Source organism: Oryctolagus cuniculus, chromosome 2 (assembly GCF_964237555.1).
Source record: "Oryctolagus cuniculus chromosome 2, mOryCun1.1, whole genome shotgun sequence".
Taxonomy (NCBI): Eukaryota; Metazoa; Chordata; class Mammalia; order Lagomorpha; family Leporidae; genus Oryctolagus; species Oryctolagus cuniculus.
The window spans coordinates 138,181,126-138,199,774 of NC_091433.1; the positions used below are offsets into that span (position 1 = coordinate 138,181,126).

An 18,649-nucleotide genomic window follows, 5' to 3' on the forward strand; every position below is an offset into this window, starting at 1 on the left:
CCTGAATTTATTGAGACTCCTGCCTAATATGTGGTCTATCCTGGAGAGTGTTCCTTGTGCTGATGAAAAGGAAGTATATTCTGCAGCTGTCGCATGGAATGCTCTGTAAATGTCTGTCACGTCAATTTGGTCTATAATGTTTTAACTGAAGTTTTTTCTTTTTTTAATAGGGGGTTGGTTTGGATGATCTGTCCATTGATGAAAGTGGAATGTTGAAGTTCCCCACTATTACTAGACTGTGCTTAACCTTTTACATTAATGTTTATTTTTATAAAGCTGGGTGCTCTAGCATTAGGTGCACGTAAATTTACAGTCAGATCTTGCTGAACTACTTCCTCTTACAGTAACTTTGTCTCTTTACCATGTTTGCCTTACAAATCGATTTTGTCTGAAACAAGTGTAGCTTCTCATGCTTGTCCACAGCTGGATGAGATGCTGCCACTACCTCTGGCCAGTAGAGTGCAACTGAAATGGTGTGGATGCCCACGGAAAGGCCCACATTTTCTTCCTGTGGCATGCAGCCACCTTGGGGCAGAAGGTGGAAACCAGGTGCTGAGGGGGGAGGGGGGAGCAAGATGGTAGAGACCTGAGTCTGTGAGGGCTTAGGAAGTCCCCTGGCTGCCCCTGTTTCTCCCAGAGTTCTACCCAGAGAAATAAACTTCTGTGTGAGCTGCCCTTACATTTTCATCGATGGACACTAGATGTAAGGCACAATTATTTTTATACTTTATCTCTAAGTAAAAGGAGCCATTTCCAATTTAACAGACAGCCCTTAGGTTGTACACCACATTCCAATTTCAGAAAGTGACAAAAAAAGGATGAGTCTCGCCATGCAAAATGCATTATTTTTGATTTTTTTGTTAGTCATAGCCAAGACTAATCTTAACTGATTTCGAGAAACATGAAGGCATGAGAAAATGACAAGCTCTAAATAAGGAGTAAGTGATGCAGAGGGAAGAATGAGTTCCTCTATTAGCAAATGACTCATTATGATAGTGGTGACGTGACTCAGCCGAGCGTTCCCACCCAGGGAATCACGCGTGGCTACCTTCTGTTCTGAAGGCAGGGAGGGAGGGAGTGTGTGTGTCTCCATCGACTGGTTCACTCCCCAAATGCCCACAATGGCAGGGACTGAAGCTGGGAGCCAGGAACTCGATCCGGGCCTCCCAAATGGGTGACAGGAACCCAATCACTTGAGTCATCAGTCACCATTGCCTCGCAGGGTACACATTAATGGGAAACTGGAGTCAAGAGTGGAGTTGGGTCTCGAACCCAGGCACTCTGATGTGGGACATGGGCATCCCCACTGGTACCTTAAGCACTAGGCCAAATAATCTTACAAACTAAAAATAAGAATGATGCTGTCTGTACCCCCCGGGACTAATTACTTAGTACTGGGCGTGAGAAACTTGTCCTGGGTGCGGATAGTCAATAAATGGTAACTGAGCACAGTTCAGCAAACAGTTTTCCCTTAAAGATGTGAAGGACACGAAGCGGTGCTTAAACTGGTTTGTGCTGTGGCCACTGGTTTTCCCCTCCGCAGTCCCACAGGGTCTCCCTGGGTGACTGTGCGACAGACACTGGGTGGGTGCTTCTAGGAGCAGCTAACCAGCTCGGAGCTGACGGGCTCCGTGCAGCTGAGCCACCAGGCAGGCAGTCGAGACCCTTACGTCAGCAGCCCCTGATGCCGCTTCCTGATGAGATACGAGCCTGCTCTGGTGCAAAGCCGAGTGTTTTCAGCGCTCAGTACTGCAGCATGGTAACCTATGACCCAATATCAGTAAGTGTTAGTAAAACATCAGAACCCACCCACAAAACGGAGGTCTTCGAGATGAAAACATCCATTCTATGAATCACTGCAGCTCTTCTTTTAAGATTTATTTACTTGAAAGGCAGAGTTTCGGAGGGCCAGAGGCAGAGGGCTATTCTTCAATCTGTTGGTTCACTCCCTGAATGGCCACAATGGCCCAGAGCAGGGCCGACCCAAAGCCGCCAGGAGCGGCCCATTTTTAACACGTTTTTGCATTATCTAAAGTGACCCTTCCTTCAGCGACTGCCTCTTGAATACACTAGGACTCCAAGAGCCTTACAGGGTTTTCTGATGCTGTGCTCTGGTTACTATTTACTGATTGTCCAAACGGACAAGTTTCCTACATTCATTACTTAATAACTAGACCTGGAGCCGGTGCTGTGGCATCGTGCATAAGGTCGCCCCTGCAGTGCTACCATATAGGTGCTGGTTCAAGTCCCGCCTGCTCCACTTCTGATCCAGCTCCCTGCTAATATGCCTGGGAAAACAGCAGAAGATGGCCCAAGTCCTTGGGCCCCTGCTCCTGCGTGGGAGATTGGGAGGAAGCTCCTGGCTCCTGGTTTAGGCCTGGCCCATCCATGGCTGCTGCAGGCCATTTGGAGAGTGAACCAGCAGATGGAAGACCTCTCTCTGCCTCTCTGTAACTCTGCCTTTCAGATAAAAAATAAATCTTAAAAACAAACAAAAAACCTGACACTAGTCCTATGGGGGTGTAGATAGGATGTATCATTCTTATTTTTAGAAATAATATTAAGGGGCAGAAAAGTAAACTTTTCCCAGCAACACAGCCAATACGTGGGTTTATTACAATTTTCTTTCTTCCATTCAGAAAATTTGCTAGACACTGCAAACTTGTTAACTATTCTAAAGGAAAGCTTTCTCAGAAAAAGATGAAAAGAAAAACAGCATTGCTCCAGGCCATACTCTCGTCACATCCAGGAAGGGTAGGTGGTCCGACGGCCCACGTAGCCTGGCGCCTCCGTACATGCTGGCGATGTTAGCCTGCTGCTGGGGTGCTCCCCCGGTGTGGGTGGCGGCTGCTTGTCAGGCTGAAGCCTATCCCACGGGACATGTCACACAGCTTTCTTTTTGAGAGGCATGGAGGTCCCATCTCCAGATACCTGTATGGCTCACGGCTGCAGTTGAAGCCAGCAACTAAAAACTCAGTCCAGGTCTCCTATGCGGGTTGCAGGGACCCAACTATTAGAGGGTGCACACTAGGAGTGTGGTTAGGACCCAAACCAAGCACTCTGATAGGGGATGTGGGCATCCCAACCAGTAGCTTAATTGCTAGGTCAAACACTCAGCCTAGTCATGTGACTTTTTGCAAGAGTACCTAATAACATTCAAAAATACCTTTAGAAGTTTTCTGCTCATCTGAATTTCATGCATGTACATACATATTTGAAAGGCTTATTTATTTAAAGAGTAACAGACATCTCCCTCCCGTTGGTTCACTCACCAAATGGCTGCAACAGCCAGCTCTGGGCCGGGTCAAAACACTATGGACCAGGAACTCCATCCTGGATTCCACATGGATGGTGGGGGCCCAAGCACTTGGGCCATCTTTCACTGCCTTCCCAGGCACATTAGCAGAAAGCTGGATCAGAAGTGGAGTAGCCAGGGCTGGAACTGGTGCTCTGCCATGAGACTCTGGCAACACAGGAGGCTTAACCCACTGTGTACACTGGCCCCCTTCTATATAGTTTCTTAGAAAAAAAAATTCCCTACAAATCCCTACTTAACTTGGTTAACATTCTGATGAAGACATGTTACAATGAATTATGGGAATTTGTTTAAAAATGTTATTCACTACGTATCTGAATTTTATGTGGCAACCTTAGGCTTTTTTCTTTTGGGAATTTCTCTGGATTCTAAATGTTCCTGGTTTCAACAAGGTAGATGCCCTAGCAATCATTTCCCTTGGATGAAAATACATTGGATGTGAACGTTATTCAGTATTAAACTCATGACATTCTCAAATACCAAAATATATAAATACAAAGACACAAAGCTATGTTTCTTTTAAATTTTATTTTTGTGTAAGCTAAAAGGAAATTTACACACTGAAATCTCAAAAGACCTTGGGCATGCACATTAACCTTGGTAGAGGTTCTTCTACATGTCTCTTTTTTTCCATAGGAATTTCCCCAAACATTTAAAACCCATAGTTTTTACTGTATATACAGCCTAAACCATAGCAATCTATGATTATGTCATTTTACACTGTGCAAAATCCTCAAAAAATAGTGGTACAATAGAACAAAAATCAGCAACAAGTAAATTTCATTGTAAGACATTCATATAATTTGGTCCTTCTCCAGATCAAGCTGATTGGAAAGACACAATCCTGTTAAACCCCTCCGGTCAGCTTCTGCCGATGCCACACCCTTAACAGCAGTTGATGAAGGACCTTGCAAAAGGTCAAACAATAAGGCAGACTGACAAGGGTAGAAAAGAGCCCGATCGCAAAGAAACCCATCACACGCAAAATTAAAAGGAAAAAAAATTTAAACAGACTTTGGAGCACACTGATAGCAAAATTCAAACATGAGATGGGAAAACTTAAGAGGACATTCAATGCAATCTGAGAAGACCGAAGGGGATTTCACAGACAATGGAGATGGGAGTTTGTAATTTTTTTTTTATTTCAAAAGTTTTTTAAGAAGGACACCACCAGTGTATTTCACAAAGACATAAATGTGTACACCCCAGCAACACAAAAAGAATAGATCTTCAAAAATGTTCACCCCAATTATTTACATTTTTTCTAATATAAATTTAGGACTTCAGTATGTAAATAAATATACATTACTATGTATACCTTTCTAGTGCGGCTTACCACCAAATCAGCTGAACTTGAATGTCTTTAATTAGAGCAAGGATGCTTTAAGGTAGGGAGGGGCTGGAGGAAAGGAAAAGCAACTGCAGCTCTGCAGCTGCCGTCAGCTCAGCCTGCCTTGTCCTGGGAGCTTGTGGAAGGCGTCAGCGTGGCTGGGAACATCAACACCTTGGCATGCATGAACGTTAAGTCGGGAAGGCTGCCGATCACCTGGATGGCTTCTTCACTCAAGTGCTCTTCTCTTTTCGGTTTCCTATTGACAAATGGAGAAAAGATCCGTGTGTGAGCGTGACTCTGTGGTAGGTCAGATGGGAGAAAATGCCGGCTCTCGACTGCAGGCAGTTAGCTCTGCGGGCACTTGAGAATCCGCTGCTCCGCCGGTTCCTGATCCTGGTGATACCTGTCTGTCGCCGGCTGCCTGTGCTAGATGGCAGACCTCACGAAGAGTGACACATGGTCTGTTTCTGTATGCTCACTAGGCTAGGCACGTACCCAGATACAGCTCATTGCTCTGTGGAAGGCCAGAAGCATCACCCAGGCATAAGCAGAAATATAAGGCTGGTGTCCTTGTCCCACTCTGTCGAAGATTTCCCCGCCCCGGCCCTCTGAAACTACCGAAATCGCCACAGCCTACAACGGGTCTGGCACAAGGCCTGTAATTTTAATCTCAGGCTGGCTTTATCCCCAACGGGGAATTCCTGGAGAGAGCATTTAGCTCAAACACCCACTCTGAGCCCCACTTTGATGCACAAAGGAAGTCCCAAGGCAGGCCGGTGAGGGTTGACTTTCAGTGCAGAGGTGCCATCAGGTAGGAACGGACCCAGGAAAGGGAAATCTCTAAATCCTACAGCTCTGTAGTTGACTTACTGTGATACTAGACCCCAGTATGAGAAGTGAAATCTGGGCGTAGCATGGATAGTAAGAACAACGGCGTAACCCTGGCGACCCAGGCCTTCTCAGTGGGTGAGCTGTAGACAACGCCAAGCGAGCCTCAAGTGTGGCTCCACTTGAGCACGTGGCTGTAATTCACACTGTTCTCCGCTACTCAGTACACTGAAGGAGCAGCTGCAGCCACACAGCTAGTTAAATCGAGACCAAAGAGAATTTTAAATTAACTATAAATTGCCCCGATCTTTTTTACAGTAAAGGATAGTTGGCACTCTATTAGGTGTGACACAAATTATTTCTTCCTTCTACCTATTTTCTTAGGATAGAGAGTGGGAAGGAAGGATAGATGCATGCCTTTACTTAATAGCAAGACTTTGTGTTACCACTTTTGAATCCAAGCTGAAATATTGTGTAGGATAATGAAAAACCCAGCAGACTAGGGCCAGAGTTTTTCAGTAGGCAAACAGCTTCAAACTCTCAGCAGGTCAAACAATACTGAACTTGGTTCTAGGGTTTCTTAGAAGACTGGCAAAGTAGGGCCGGTGCCGTGGCTCACTTGGCTAATCCTCTGCCTGTGGCGCCGGCATCCCATATAGGCGCCGGGTTCTAGTCCTGGTAGCTCCTCTTCCAGTCCAGCTCTCTGCGGTGGCCCGGGAGGGCAGTGGAGGATGGCCCAAGTGCTTGGGTGCCTGCACCTGCGTGGGAGACCAGGAAGAAGCACCTGACTCCTGGCTTTGGATTGGCGCAGCGCCAGCTGTAGCGGTCATTTGGGGAGTGAACCAACGGAAGGAAGACCTTTTGTCTCTGTCTGTCTCTCTTTGTCTATAATTCTGTCAAAAAAAAAAAAAAAGTGGCAAAGCAATCTAACTTTTGTTGCCTTTTTTTTTTTTTAAGATTTATTTATTTAATTGAAAGAGTTAGGGATTGACAGAGATCTTCCATCTGCTGGTTCACTCCCAAGATGGCTGCAACAGCCAGGGCTGGGCTAGACCAGAGCCAGGAGCAGGAGCTTCTTCCACATCTCCCACTTGAATGCAGGGATCCAAGCATTTGGTTCATCTGCTGCTGATCTGAAGCCAACAGCCAGGTGCCTCCTCCTGGTCTCCCATGCGGGTGCAGGGGCCCAAGCACTTGGGCCATCCTCCACCGTACTCCCGGGCCACAGCAGAGAGCTGGACTGAAAGAGGGGCAACTGGGACTAGAACCCAGGGTGCCGGCACTGCAGGTGGAGGATTAGCCTAGTGAGCCGTGGTGCCGGCATGGACTGGCCTTTTATCACACAAGTGTTATTGCACAGAAAACAAAGGATGGAGAAGACAAGCTAGGGTAAAAGGCACTGAAGGGCCCTAATAGCCAGGTACAGCAGGCCTGGACTGAAACTGGTTTGCACGAAACAGAGAGAAAGGCTATTACTGGAGAAATCTGAACACAGCCTAGTAAATGAAATAACTTACTGAAATGGACAGATCGAAGCCCTGACCAAAGTAGTTAACTTCGCTTCAGTATGGACTATAAAGTCTGTTTTGTTTACAAATGGAGTGGGAGCTTCAAAAGGTTCATGGAAAATGCTTATAATGAAAAAAGCATGAATGAATTTCAAAGTTTTTTTGCACCAAAATAAATGCATACTACCTCGCTATAACATGTCTGAACAGGAGCTAGTCTGAGGCACTGAAAAGAATAAGGCATTAGAATGAAGAGTCCCTAAGGGCAACATGAATTCTAAAAATTAAGCAAGAACAAACATCAAATTTCAGGAAGCTTGGGCATAAGAAGGGTGAAATCACTGCTGTCTTATAAAAAAGTTGAGGGGACACTGCCTGAGAGACAGCAGTTGCGAAATGGGTGACTTCGAAAAGGGATGACGCGATGTTGAAGACGAAGCCCCCAGCAGCAGGAGGCAGCCCCTCCACTTGCTCGTGCTCTAGAGTTCCGCAGGACAGGCATCTGGTGCGGCAGCTTTGATGCCACAGAGGATGCCTGCATCTCAACCAAGCGCCTGGGACTGAGACCCGCTCTGACTTCGCTTCCAGCCAGTGTGTTCTCAGGAAGGAAGCGGGTAATGGCTCCAGTGGTTGGGCTCCTGCCACCCAGGTGGGAAACCCAGATTGAATTCTGGGTTCCGGCTTCAGCTGGGCCCAACCTCAGCTGTTGTAGGCATTTGGGTAGTGAACCAGAGAGCAAAAGCTTGCTCTGCCTTTCAATTGTAAATTTTTTTTTGGGAAAAAAAAAAAAAGTCTGACAATCAACAACAAAAAAAAATCAGCCAACTCAATGGGTTCAGCTTACACAATTCTGACTGAAAAACTAAGGTGGAGCAAACTTTGTACTCGGTGGGTACTAGAACCATTGTGTCCAGACCAAAGATGTCGATGAAAAACTTAAACAAGTGGGATCAATTTTCTGAGCACTTCTTGGAAGAATGTTAAGATGAAACATGGCTTTACCAGTATGCTCCTGAAGACACAGCACAATCAAAGAGCAAGGGCTAAAGAGCGGTGGCAGTGGTCTAGTCACAGCAAAAGTGGACCAGTCAAGAGCAAAGCTTACAGTAACATTTCTCTTGGAGGGATGCTTAATGCATTTTGCCTGACTTTCTAGAGGGCCAAAGAACAACATCTGCTCATCAGGACAGTATTGTGAGAAAGACGGCCAGGCTGTGGCAGGCAAGACCCTGGGACAGCATCAGCAGAGTCCTCCACTGTGATGGTGCTCCTGCGCATTCCTCTGATCAAACAGGGACACTTCAGTGAGAGGTTTTTTTTTTTTTTTTTTTTTTTTACTTTTTTGACAGGCAGAGTGGACAGTGAGAGAGACAGAGAGAAAGGTCTTCCTTTTGCCGTTGGTTCACCCTCCAATGGCCGCCACGGCAGGCATGCTGCGGCCAGCACACCGCACTGATCCGATGGCAGGAGCCAGGTACTTCTCCTGGTCTCCCATGGGGTGCAGGGCCCAAGCACTTGGACCATCCTCCACTACACTCCCTGGCCACAGCAGAGAGCTGGCCTGGAAGAGGGGCAACCGGGACAGAATCCGGAGCCCCGACCGGGACTAGAACCCGGTGTGCCGGCGCCACAGGCGGAGGATTAGCCTAATGAGCCGCGGCGCCGGCCCAGTTAAGAGTTCTAACGGGAAATCATTAGGCATCTATCCTACAGCTTCCCTTTAACTCCTGATAACTTCTGTTTTCCCATCTTAAATGTCTAAAGGGCATTCACCTTTCTTCAGGTAATCATGTAAATGGCTGCAGCTGACATGGTTAAATTCCTAGCACCTCTTTTTGGTGGGAAAACGAGTATGATGAAAAATGTATGCATAGATCTCAATTTTTTTAAAAATCAAAATTCATCCCATTTTCCATGAACTTTCTGAGTCACCTTCATGGTGATCTGAATGGTAAGAATATACTTTGTATTTTCTAACCACCTACAATAGAGATTTGCTGTTTCTGTAATGATAGAAATTACTGTACACAGTAATAAAACCCATCCCTGATGGCCTTCCCCACTTGTGGAGTACAGTTGGGGTACAGGAAAGCAGAGCAAGGAGGAACTTTTAGCTGAGTAGAGTGAATAAAAATTACTGTGGACTTTTTTGCAACTGCTTTATTTCAGAGGCATTACTTGATGGCAGTATGAAATTGTATTTTAAGTTTACAAAGTTTATACTTTGTGCATTTATCTGTAGTCACTGTGCAATGATGTCAGTCAGATTATGAGGAACATTTGTAAAAGAAGTAATATCACAGCCTTTTTTCAAAGAGTTAATTTTATAAAAATATAAAAATTAACTATAAAATTTATGCAAAAACCTATTTAAAATCTACCTGACCTTGAATTTGGGTATGGTTTCTTAGACCTAAAGCCCAAGCAACAACAAAAAACACTGACTGGATTTCATCAAAACTAAAAACATGTGTGCTTCAAAGGATACTGTCAACAAAGTGAAAAAACTCACAGAATGAGAAGTATCTGCAATTCACACATCTGACAAAGGTCTACCATCCTTACAAATGAACAATAAAGACAAATTATCCAAAGCAAAGGATCTGAACATTTTCCCAAAGGTAAATAAATGGTCAATAAGCAGATAAAAAGTTTATCAACATTAGCCACCACCCAAGTCAGATAACAGTAAGTGTTGGTAAGAATGGGAAGAAACTAGAATGTCTATGTGTTGGTGGGAATGTAAAATGGTACCATCACTTTGGAAAAACTTGGCAATTCCTCAAAGAGCAAAAACAGTTATCATATGACTCAGCACTTTGACTCCCTAAAGTACTGAAAACATTTGTCCATACAAGGTTGTTAACAGTAAGAGTGAGAACAATCCAGATGTTGATCAGCCGATGAATGAATGAATAAAATGTGCTATTTCCACACAAACGACTTATGAAGCAGCCATTCAAAGGAATGAAATACGAATGCATGTTACATCTTAAAACCTATAAGAGGCCAGACACAAAAGGAAGCAAATGTTAGGATTTCATTTATATGAAATAAGCAGAACATGCAAATTGATAGACAAAAAAGCAAATTAGTGGTTATAGACATGGGTTGCAGAAAGGGAAGTGTAAGATTGGCCTGCTAGGTTACATGGTTTCTTTGTGGGGTGATAAGAATGTTCTAGAATTAGATGGTGTGAATACACTAGAAAATGAATGATAGATTTAAAATGGGTGGCTTTTATGGTATATGAATTATACCAATAAAAAGGCTGAAAAGAAAGACATTGCCTTTGGCAACTGGTCCTTTCTCTTTCATAAACTTCAATTGGAGATCTGCGTCAACTAACTGCTCACCTGCCAATTTAGATTAGGAAGTAATTTTTCTCCTATTAGGAAAGGTAAGCAAGAAGATTGTTATATTTAAAGCTAAAAACCTGCATTTCTTAAAAAAAAAAAAAAAAGGCAAAACCCTCACAGTGAGAAGTCACCTTTGCAACTCATCTACTGGAAGAGACGAGACTGTGTACGCTCCAACATATTCAAGGGCACTTAGAAGTGCCAGGCGGGGGGTGAGGGGTGGGAGGTATGGTTTGTGCCTGTCAGACTTGTTCTACCTCAACCACTGGTGAACCCTTCTCTCCTCTGCAGGCCCCATGTCTGCACTCTATGTTCTGCATTCTGTCAAAAGCTAGGAAGATTTTGCTGAGCTTTACTTTCTGTAGTTGAAACACCAATGAAATAAGACTCAGAGAAAACGTCAAAATATTAAATGCTCTCTGAAATTATAAATACTACCCACCTGTGTCTCCATATAACTGAGAGTTGCTCATGGAGATGTTTTATAGTATTTTAAGACTTTACTGGGGCCAATGCTGTGGCATAGTAGGTTAAGCCTATGGTGCCAGCATCCCATGTGGGTGCTGGTTCGTGTTCTGGCTGTTCCTGTTCTGATCCAGCTCCCTGCTAATGGCCTGGGAAAGCAGTGGAATATGCCTCAAGTGTTTGGGGCCCCTATACTCATGTGGGAGACCCAAAAGAAGCTCCTGGCTTTGGATGGGCCCAGCTCTGGCCCTTGTGGCCATTTGGGGAGTCAACCAATGGATGGAAAACATCTCTTTCACTCTGCCTCTCAAATATTTAAAAAAAAAATTTTAGTACTTGGAAGACTTGCAAGTATTTATACTTTTAGCTATTTTCAAATAATACACATTGCTCAAAACAGAAAATACAGAGTTGGCAATGTGTTTTCAATTTTTAAAAAAATATGAAGCTGGACAAGTACTTAATATTAACTATGTAACAAAGAACTCAAGATAAATGCTATAGTTTGACTTCATTTTCAAGAAATAAAGAAAAAGGGGGAAAATGAAAATAACTTCTTGAAATGACGGGCTGGAAAAGTTCCCTAGTGCACAGCATGTTTCAAGAATGAGGCAAAAAAAATTAGTGGAGCAAATAAGTTAACAATGTGGTGTATAGCTCCTCCTAATGGCACAAAGAATGTATCTGCACTGCTGGGTCTTCCCCAGCTGTACTACAGTCGGGTCAGTGACAGTTGCAAGGGAAGAAAGGTGAGCAAGAGGTAGGGCTATTCCAGAAAGAGCTGTCCTAAAAACAGCACAGGAAGGCTATTTTTTAAAGTCAAAATAAAATAAAAATAGATTGGCAACGGGAGCAATGGAGAGAATCTGGACAGATAAGGATGTGCAAGCTACAACACCATCTGGGTAAAGTCAGGATAGCTCCAAGTATAAAATGAATCTAACAGCCTTCACAATTACAAATACTAGCAGTAAATATGTGCTAATCAATACAAGCACACGACAGTACAGCTTAGACTATCACACTAAACGTTTAAGACAAGTATTAATTATTGAGAAAATTGTTTTTTTGGATGTATTTCTATGGAAAAATTGTTAAGTTTGAATTAGCATGTAAGTAGAATGTATTTATTCAGGAGAAAGCTGTCATAATCTTCCAAAATGAGTAACATATTTCCACTTCAAAACGCTGATGAGTCATGGATTTGGGGTGGCAGAGTCAGCATGCTAATCAACTAGTATCTGCTCTTGCACTCGTGATTTCCTGGTTCATAATGATGACCTTTTGATTAGGAAATGGCTCTTCTGATGGCTAGCATGTCAAAGCAATGAACTATTTGATTGTTCAGTAACTTAACTAAAAGTTTCCTGAACCCTAAAGATGAAGCCCAAGTGACATTCCTTGTCTTGCTCTGGTTCCAACACTGGGAGATAACTGCTTTTTTGAAGGGCTTGCCCCTAAATGGACCCCCAGAAAGCTTGCTAAAAGGAAAGGCTTCATGTCCCAACTCAGAAGTGCACATTACTGAAAATCTTAAAACAAAAAAGGCTATGTTCTCATAGTATAAAATAAGTTCCCAAAGATCTCTCAGTAATTATTAAGGGAAAGGGGCAGTATCTCCACAGTGGCTTTGTGATCTCAATACTCAATCAGAATTATTTCTCTAGAGTGGGGGAAAAGAAAAATCGTATCTGTCAACCCTTTCCAGTCTGTTATGAAATAAATCTATTCTAATTAAGTTCATAATTAACATAACTGAATACTATTTTCTAGGCTTAGGCATCTACTGGTCTTTAATAATTACAAAGAATTTTAACACTAGTTGTTTACCTGGTAGATGTGCTTGTCTTCTCTACTGTAGACATGAGTCTTGCAAATGCATCAGTCACTTTGAGGCTTGAGGTGGCAATTTCCAGCTTAGAAGTTGTTAACTCAAACAACTCTGGATCCACACCTTATAGTATAAAATGATAGTCAGTGATGGCAAGCTGCAATGGGTGACTCAATTAGCCACAATCCAAGATGCAAAAGGCAATCTTCTGTAAACATCTGAGTCTTTCACAAGCACAACACATCTTTAGAAAACTGTACCTTTGCATTTACTTTTTAACTTATAAATATTCCACTTTTTGGAGTTTTTATGAAACAGCAAAATGCTTTCAAAATTCTACATTGGAATAAATATATCCTGAATTGAGCTAACCATTTATGTCACAGATGCCACCCAAATACTTGCAAAATTCCTATGTGGTATAGACAATTCCCATAATTTTGGATTAGTTTGTGATATTAAAGTTATTAGTGTTTTGTAAATGGAATGCACATGACTTGTCTGACATCTCTAACTAGTAAAATGATTGATTAGCCTCATTTTTTTAAAGCCCTCTTCTCTTCTCCTACCACTTCCTTGACAATTTTCTCTCCATGTTTTACTTCCACAACAGATCTGGAAGCCAACACAAGCATCATGTTTTAAATATGGTGAGTGATTTGGTTACTTTAAATACATTGTGACTATGAAAGAAATTACTACTAAAGATAAACATAAACCACACTGTTCTCTCTTCAGTAAGAGATGGGGAGCGTAAAATATTTTCAGAAACCGAAAGCACTACTTTTGGACAAAATGAAAATTCTTATGTCCAGGGTAAATTATATTTCCAGTCTCATAACTGAGTCTTATAGGAAATTCTTGTTGAAGTAATTCAAAAGGAAGCTGAGTTATGAGGGTTGGACATCTATAAAGAAAATTTTTCCCCATCTGAGTTAGTTCACTGCAATATAGTTTTTAAAAACTGTTCATGTAGATTTTACTTAAATAACAGTGATGACCACAAAACAATAGTTAAAAGTCAAATTCAAGTTAATCTTTGAATATAGATAGATTTAAAAAGTCTTAAATGCTGTATTCTTCTTGGTACCAGAATACTTGAGAAAAAAAATTCAGTAGTTTTAAGGTGTAACAGAAAAGATGACTGTAAGGAAGACTGTTTTATAGCTTCCTCAAGTTTTACGTATTTCTTTAAAGAGCATGTAAGCTTAGCAGATAATTAACTGCCTTCTATCAACTAACTCTGCAGACTACCAGCAAATATATAGATCTCAGATGTTTACAGAAATAAAACGAGCAAAAGCAGCTTCCACAGTTACCAAGTCCAACAAGGGAGGAAGGCTATAGAAAATGTATGTTGACTCTCCCAAGTTCTTAATATTTCATTAAGGTACAGTTTCAAAGCACACATAAGACTTTTCTATTTCTATGATAAGTTTATGAATTGCAATTAAAATTGTAGATGACTGCAAAGGGATCAAATGAACCCAAAGTACTTTCCTCCTCCAAGTTATAGGTACGATTCCAAGCAACCACAAAATTTAAGTTGATGTCTAATGTACACTGCAGAATAAACTGCATTCTGACTGGTAATGGGAAAATGCTAGTAAAAACTTAATGGGTCTATAAAATACTGGCCACTTGGCTGTCACACAGTAAAGTGGTAGATTAAAAGTAAAAAAAAAAAAAAAAAAAAAAAAAAAAGAAAAGAAAAGAAAAACACAAAACAAAAAAAGACAACAAAAAAAGCCCAAGCCCAAAACCACCACCACCACACCAAAAAGAGCAACAAAAACCACATGATTAAATAAAAAAAAGATAGTGGCTTACTATACACCAATAATTGGAGAGTAATTTTTAATAGTTTTTTTTTTTTTAAACAGAACCTTAATGAGGCATAGTTCAGTTACATAACTAAAGCTAGCCAACCAAGTTCTATGCCAACCTCCTAAGTCTCACACACAAAATAAATAACTGCAAGCTAGGACAAAATGACTTTCCCAGAAACAAGTCAGGAAAAAGTGCAAGCAAGTGGTGAAATGGAATACTAAGGAAAGTGTTGATACCTGTAGCTTGATGATAAGTTGTAACAAAACCCATAGCAATAAAAAGAAGCCAAAGCAAATTTATCAATTAAATTTATATAGCAGCTAGAGCATATTAATGAAAATAAACAAAAATATTTAAAAGGTTTCAAACTAATGAGGACTGCATTTGACCATGCTAATGTCACTTCCATTACAGTTCTAAGCTTCTGAAACCATTTGCTGTGGCAGTAACTGGGTAAGCTGAGCCTGATTATCAGGTCATTTCTGTATTTCTTTATATAGCCAGGTTATTTGTGCTTCTATAGATGGTTTTTAAATGAGCTTGAAATGTAAAAAACTTAAGCCAGGATTTTAAGCACCAAGAAGAAAAACAGTGACTTCATGTAAATTATTTAGTCCATGACAAAACAAAGCTGAAAGCAAATTTTAAATGGGAATTTGATGATTAAATTCCTAGGGATACAGAGATAAGGAAAGTGACATACAAGTTTTTGGTTTCCCCCCACCCCACATTAAATTTCATGAAATGAAAGACAACTAATTAGCACACCCAGGTCATTCCTTAGATCAAACAGATTTAGAAGTAATTTAAGTAATCAGTAAATATCATTTTGAAGTCAAAACCAGATTGTTTGTTCATATGCTTATTAAATCTTGAAAACAATGAAAATGCTACCCAGGGGCTTAGTATACCAAATGGACTTAGAGCTTTTTGTGGAAGGGTCAGATTTCCATAACCAGATCTCGGACAAGATCTCTGGGTTCACCCTTAGCTGACTGTTAAGTCTTTCTCATATCCCACCACTGCTCCTGAGCACTCATAAGTGGGTAGCAGGGTTATCTAGTGATACAGAACAAAACCAGCAAATTCTCAGGAACCAGACTGGCTGTGACACTGGCCACTAGTGGGCACTGAGAGGGATCTTTGCTTTGCATTCTGGGCATCAGCATCTGCACAACACCCCAACAAGTGTCTGGCGATCGAGGGGTATGATCACCAGATCACAAGTTGGGGACGAAAAGGACTCATTAAAATCATACTAAATAAAATATAAACATAAAAATGCCATTATAATTTTAATCTTTTATTCAGTTTGAAAATGACAAAATACATTAGTCCTTTGGTCAATGAACTTTTTCAGGGCTAAACATGAATTTAACAGGCACTCCGGTAAGTTTAAATTCTAGCTTTTAGTATTTCATAGCAACTATTTTCTATTAACTTCTGTTAACATTTTTTTCCTCCATCAAAAACAGTATACTTACTACTTAAGAGCTACATAAAAACAGTAATAGTTCTATGTGAGACTATGTGCTGGACTCCAGTATTTTGGAACCTAATATTCAGCAGCACTAATAATTAATTGAATGCTAGCATTTGTAAATGTCATACTATTACAGGTACTACGACGTAAAATCATCGTTGTATACTAAAATATTTTATCTCTAAACTTATATCTTTTTCAAATGGCTTTATAGAATATACCTTTAAAAATGAGCATATAAAATATCACATTTTCCACTAGGGGTGGGGCATGGAAACCCTGTGTTTAACTGTCCAATGACATTAGGGCTGTTTTTATTCCTAAAAACTACTTTCAGCTTTGAATATTACACTCAAAGTTTTTCTTAAAACATTTGTTGAAGTCCAATACTAGAAAATAAGAGATAAAAGAAATGCATTAAAAAGACAGAGAGAATGCAATCTACTGGTTTCCTTGTTTATAGGAAAGTCAAGTGATGTGGTCATGCTTTTAGTAAATCGACTAGAATTGTGGTTTTAACACTCGGCTGACCTGGGATTGTGGTGCTGCTGCTAGAGCTACTGTCATCCACGGGCCCAAAGAAATCAAGGTTCAGAAGAGTGGAACCTCCACTAGCTTGAAATTCAGTGACCGTGTTGGTAGGCAGCCACACAGAAGGTAAGCCAGGGGAGGAGGGGTGATGTGTAAAAAGGGGTAAGACACACACTTGAACATGCAGGTTATAATTAGTAGTCATTACACATTTTAAAAATCAACATTAAAACAATGTGTACAGTATTAGTTTTTCATTACTAAGGACATTTCTAAAGTAACAATTTAATTCAATGTACATCTCCTCATGTACAACATAAAGAATATAACACTTAGTAAGGTTTTCGTTAGTTCAGTTCTTTCAAAACTGGAAACGATATCAGAAAGACCAGAGGGAAAGTGTACCCGTTAAAGGGAAACAATACTTTAATCTCAACCCAACATTCAATCACTGTACATGCCCAAATCAATCTTTCGTGTTAGTAATGTTGCTTTCTAATGACTTTTTTTTTAAACAACAAAGTTGTCAGTTTCAGGACACGCACCAATACGTCAGCTTAGTTTAAAACATAAGAAATGTCATAACTGCCCTACCCTGATGTGCAACCTCAAGCTGTACTGTTCCCCTTTAACTCTGAAACAGTAATCAGAAAAAGTATACATTTTTTTAAAGAAACTGTTAATAAAAACAAGATGATTTGACTAAAGACACCGGACAACAGCAAAAGGTGCATCCAGGCTTTCCTTCAGCACAGTTTTTCAAACAGATGCTTTCCGTGTACCCCAGTACCTCTACTATAAGGCAAAGCTGACAGGGTTTCAGACCATGGCAGTAACAACCGCATTTAGACTATGACAGGTATTTTAGACGATGGCTCAAACAACTTAAGCACAAGGAGTGAGAGCAATCGTCTCAGGGTCTATTTAAAACTCGTGATGTCAACACTAGAAACTAGTATTAAAGACCCCCCACATTACTAGAATGTTAATTCTTTTTCAGGATTTTCTCTTAAAGCCATTAAGTAAAATCAGTTATTTCTAGAACTGCCTACTAGCATTTGGAGATCGTTTTAGAAAAAAACATCAAGAAAATGATTTCTCCATTTGCATATAAGGTATGCTACAAAATATTTTAGGTCAGTACATAGGGATCTATCTGCACATTGTTTTTGGCTAAATAATTGTGCTTTGAAGCAGCCTCTAGCCACAAGACTCTGCATCCAAGAAAATTCCAAAAATTAAACTTACAGGAAAAAATTCAAGTAAATTGGTCCTAGCTAAAATATCATTTAAACTACCCAGATATCTGTCAAAATAAGTCAAAAATCAGCTTAAGATAAACCAAAACTTTGCCTAGATACCACTACCTGTCTCTGGACATTAATAATAATAGTAACGGCTGGTTTCTTGAGCATTGCTATTCAGAAAGAAAGCCTGAATTTCCAAAGGTAAGAGTAGGAAGTTACGTTCAAACAAAAAAAAAGAAAAAGAAATCAGCAGAGAGAAGTCTGTCTGAACTTGGTAGCTTTCTTAACTCTAGCTCTGGTGCTAGAGGCTCTACGGAGAGACGTACCATCTAAAGGGTTAGTAAGGCCACTGCTACTCCAGTCAAACTGGACGGGTGGTAGAGACTCCTAGAGTTGAAAACCAAAAAATCAAAATTAATCAGTACAGGTTGTAGCAAATGTAAAGACTGCTTAAAAGAAAACTATCATAGCAAGACCATTAGGCAACAAGTACCTAAAGACAAAATTGGGATAATTCACAATTTCAGAAGATTCACCTGCAAATATTAACACAAACTGAAATTGCAAATTTACACAACAGCATAGTTTATTGACATTTAAAAAGTATGAATAATTCCTTATCTTTATATTTTCAAACAAATGCATGGACTGAATACGTATTAAGATCTTGATCTACTCTCAAACCACGACTTATACATCAACTGCTGGCTTGATTCCAGTAAAAATCAAATATTTTAAAACATTGACTTTTTGCTAAAGCGGGATTAAATGTATTTTAAAGGACTAGCCATTTACAATTTAACAGATAAAAATGTAATTAAGAAGGGTCCCATGTTCAAAGAGAGGAGATCTAGGTTTATTCAAGACAATAACTACTAAATAACTAGATGTATGACCTTGTATAGTTCAGTTAGTTTA

At 40.7% G+C, this 18,649-nt stretch overlaps 1 protein-coding gene across 12 annotated transcripts in view; it reads right to left on the minus strand.

The window, feature by feature from the left end:
* Positions 1–3,825: 3,825 nt before the first annotated feature.
* Positions 3,826–18,649, minus strand: part of AFTPH (aftiphilin) — a 72,883-nt gene continuing 58,059 nt past the window's right edge. For 5 of the 12 annotated variants that reach the window (XM_070069040.1, XM_070069042.1, XM_070069041.1 and 2 more), the window contains 4 exons: positions 18,058–18,118; positions 16,485–16,658; positions 12,640–12,763; positions 3,826–4,905 (listed from right to left, as the gene is read on the minus strand). In XM_070069040.1, coding sequence (XP_069925141.1) covers positions 4,761–4,905; positions 12,640–12,763; positions 16,485–16,658; positions 18,058–18,118 — 504 coding nt within the window. In that variant the 3' untranslated portion in view covers positions 3,826–4,760. The remainder of the gene's footprint in view (positions 4,906–12,639; positions 12,764–16,484; positions 16,659–18,057; positions 18,119–18,649) is intronic. The other 7 variants (XM_070069044.1, XM_008254340.4, XM_070069045.1 and 4 more) reach the window with 4 other exon arrangements.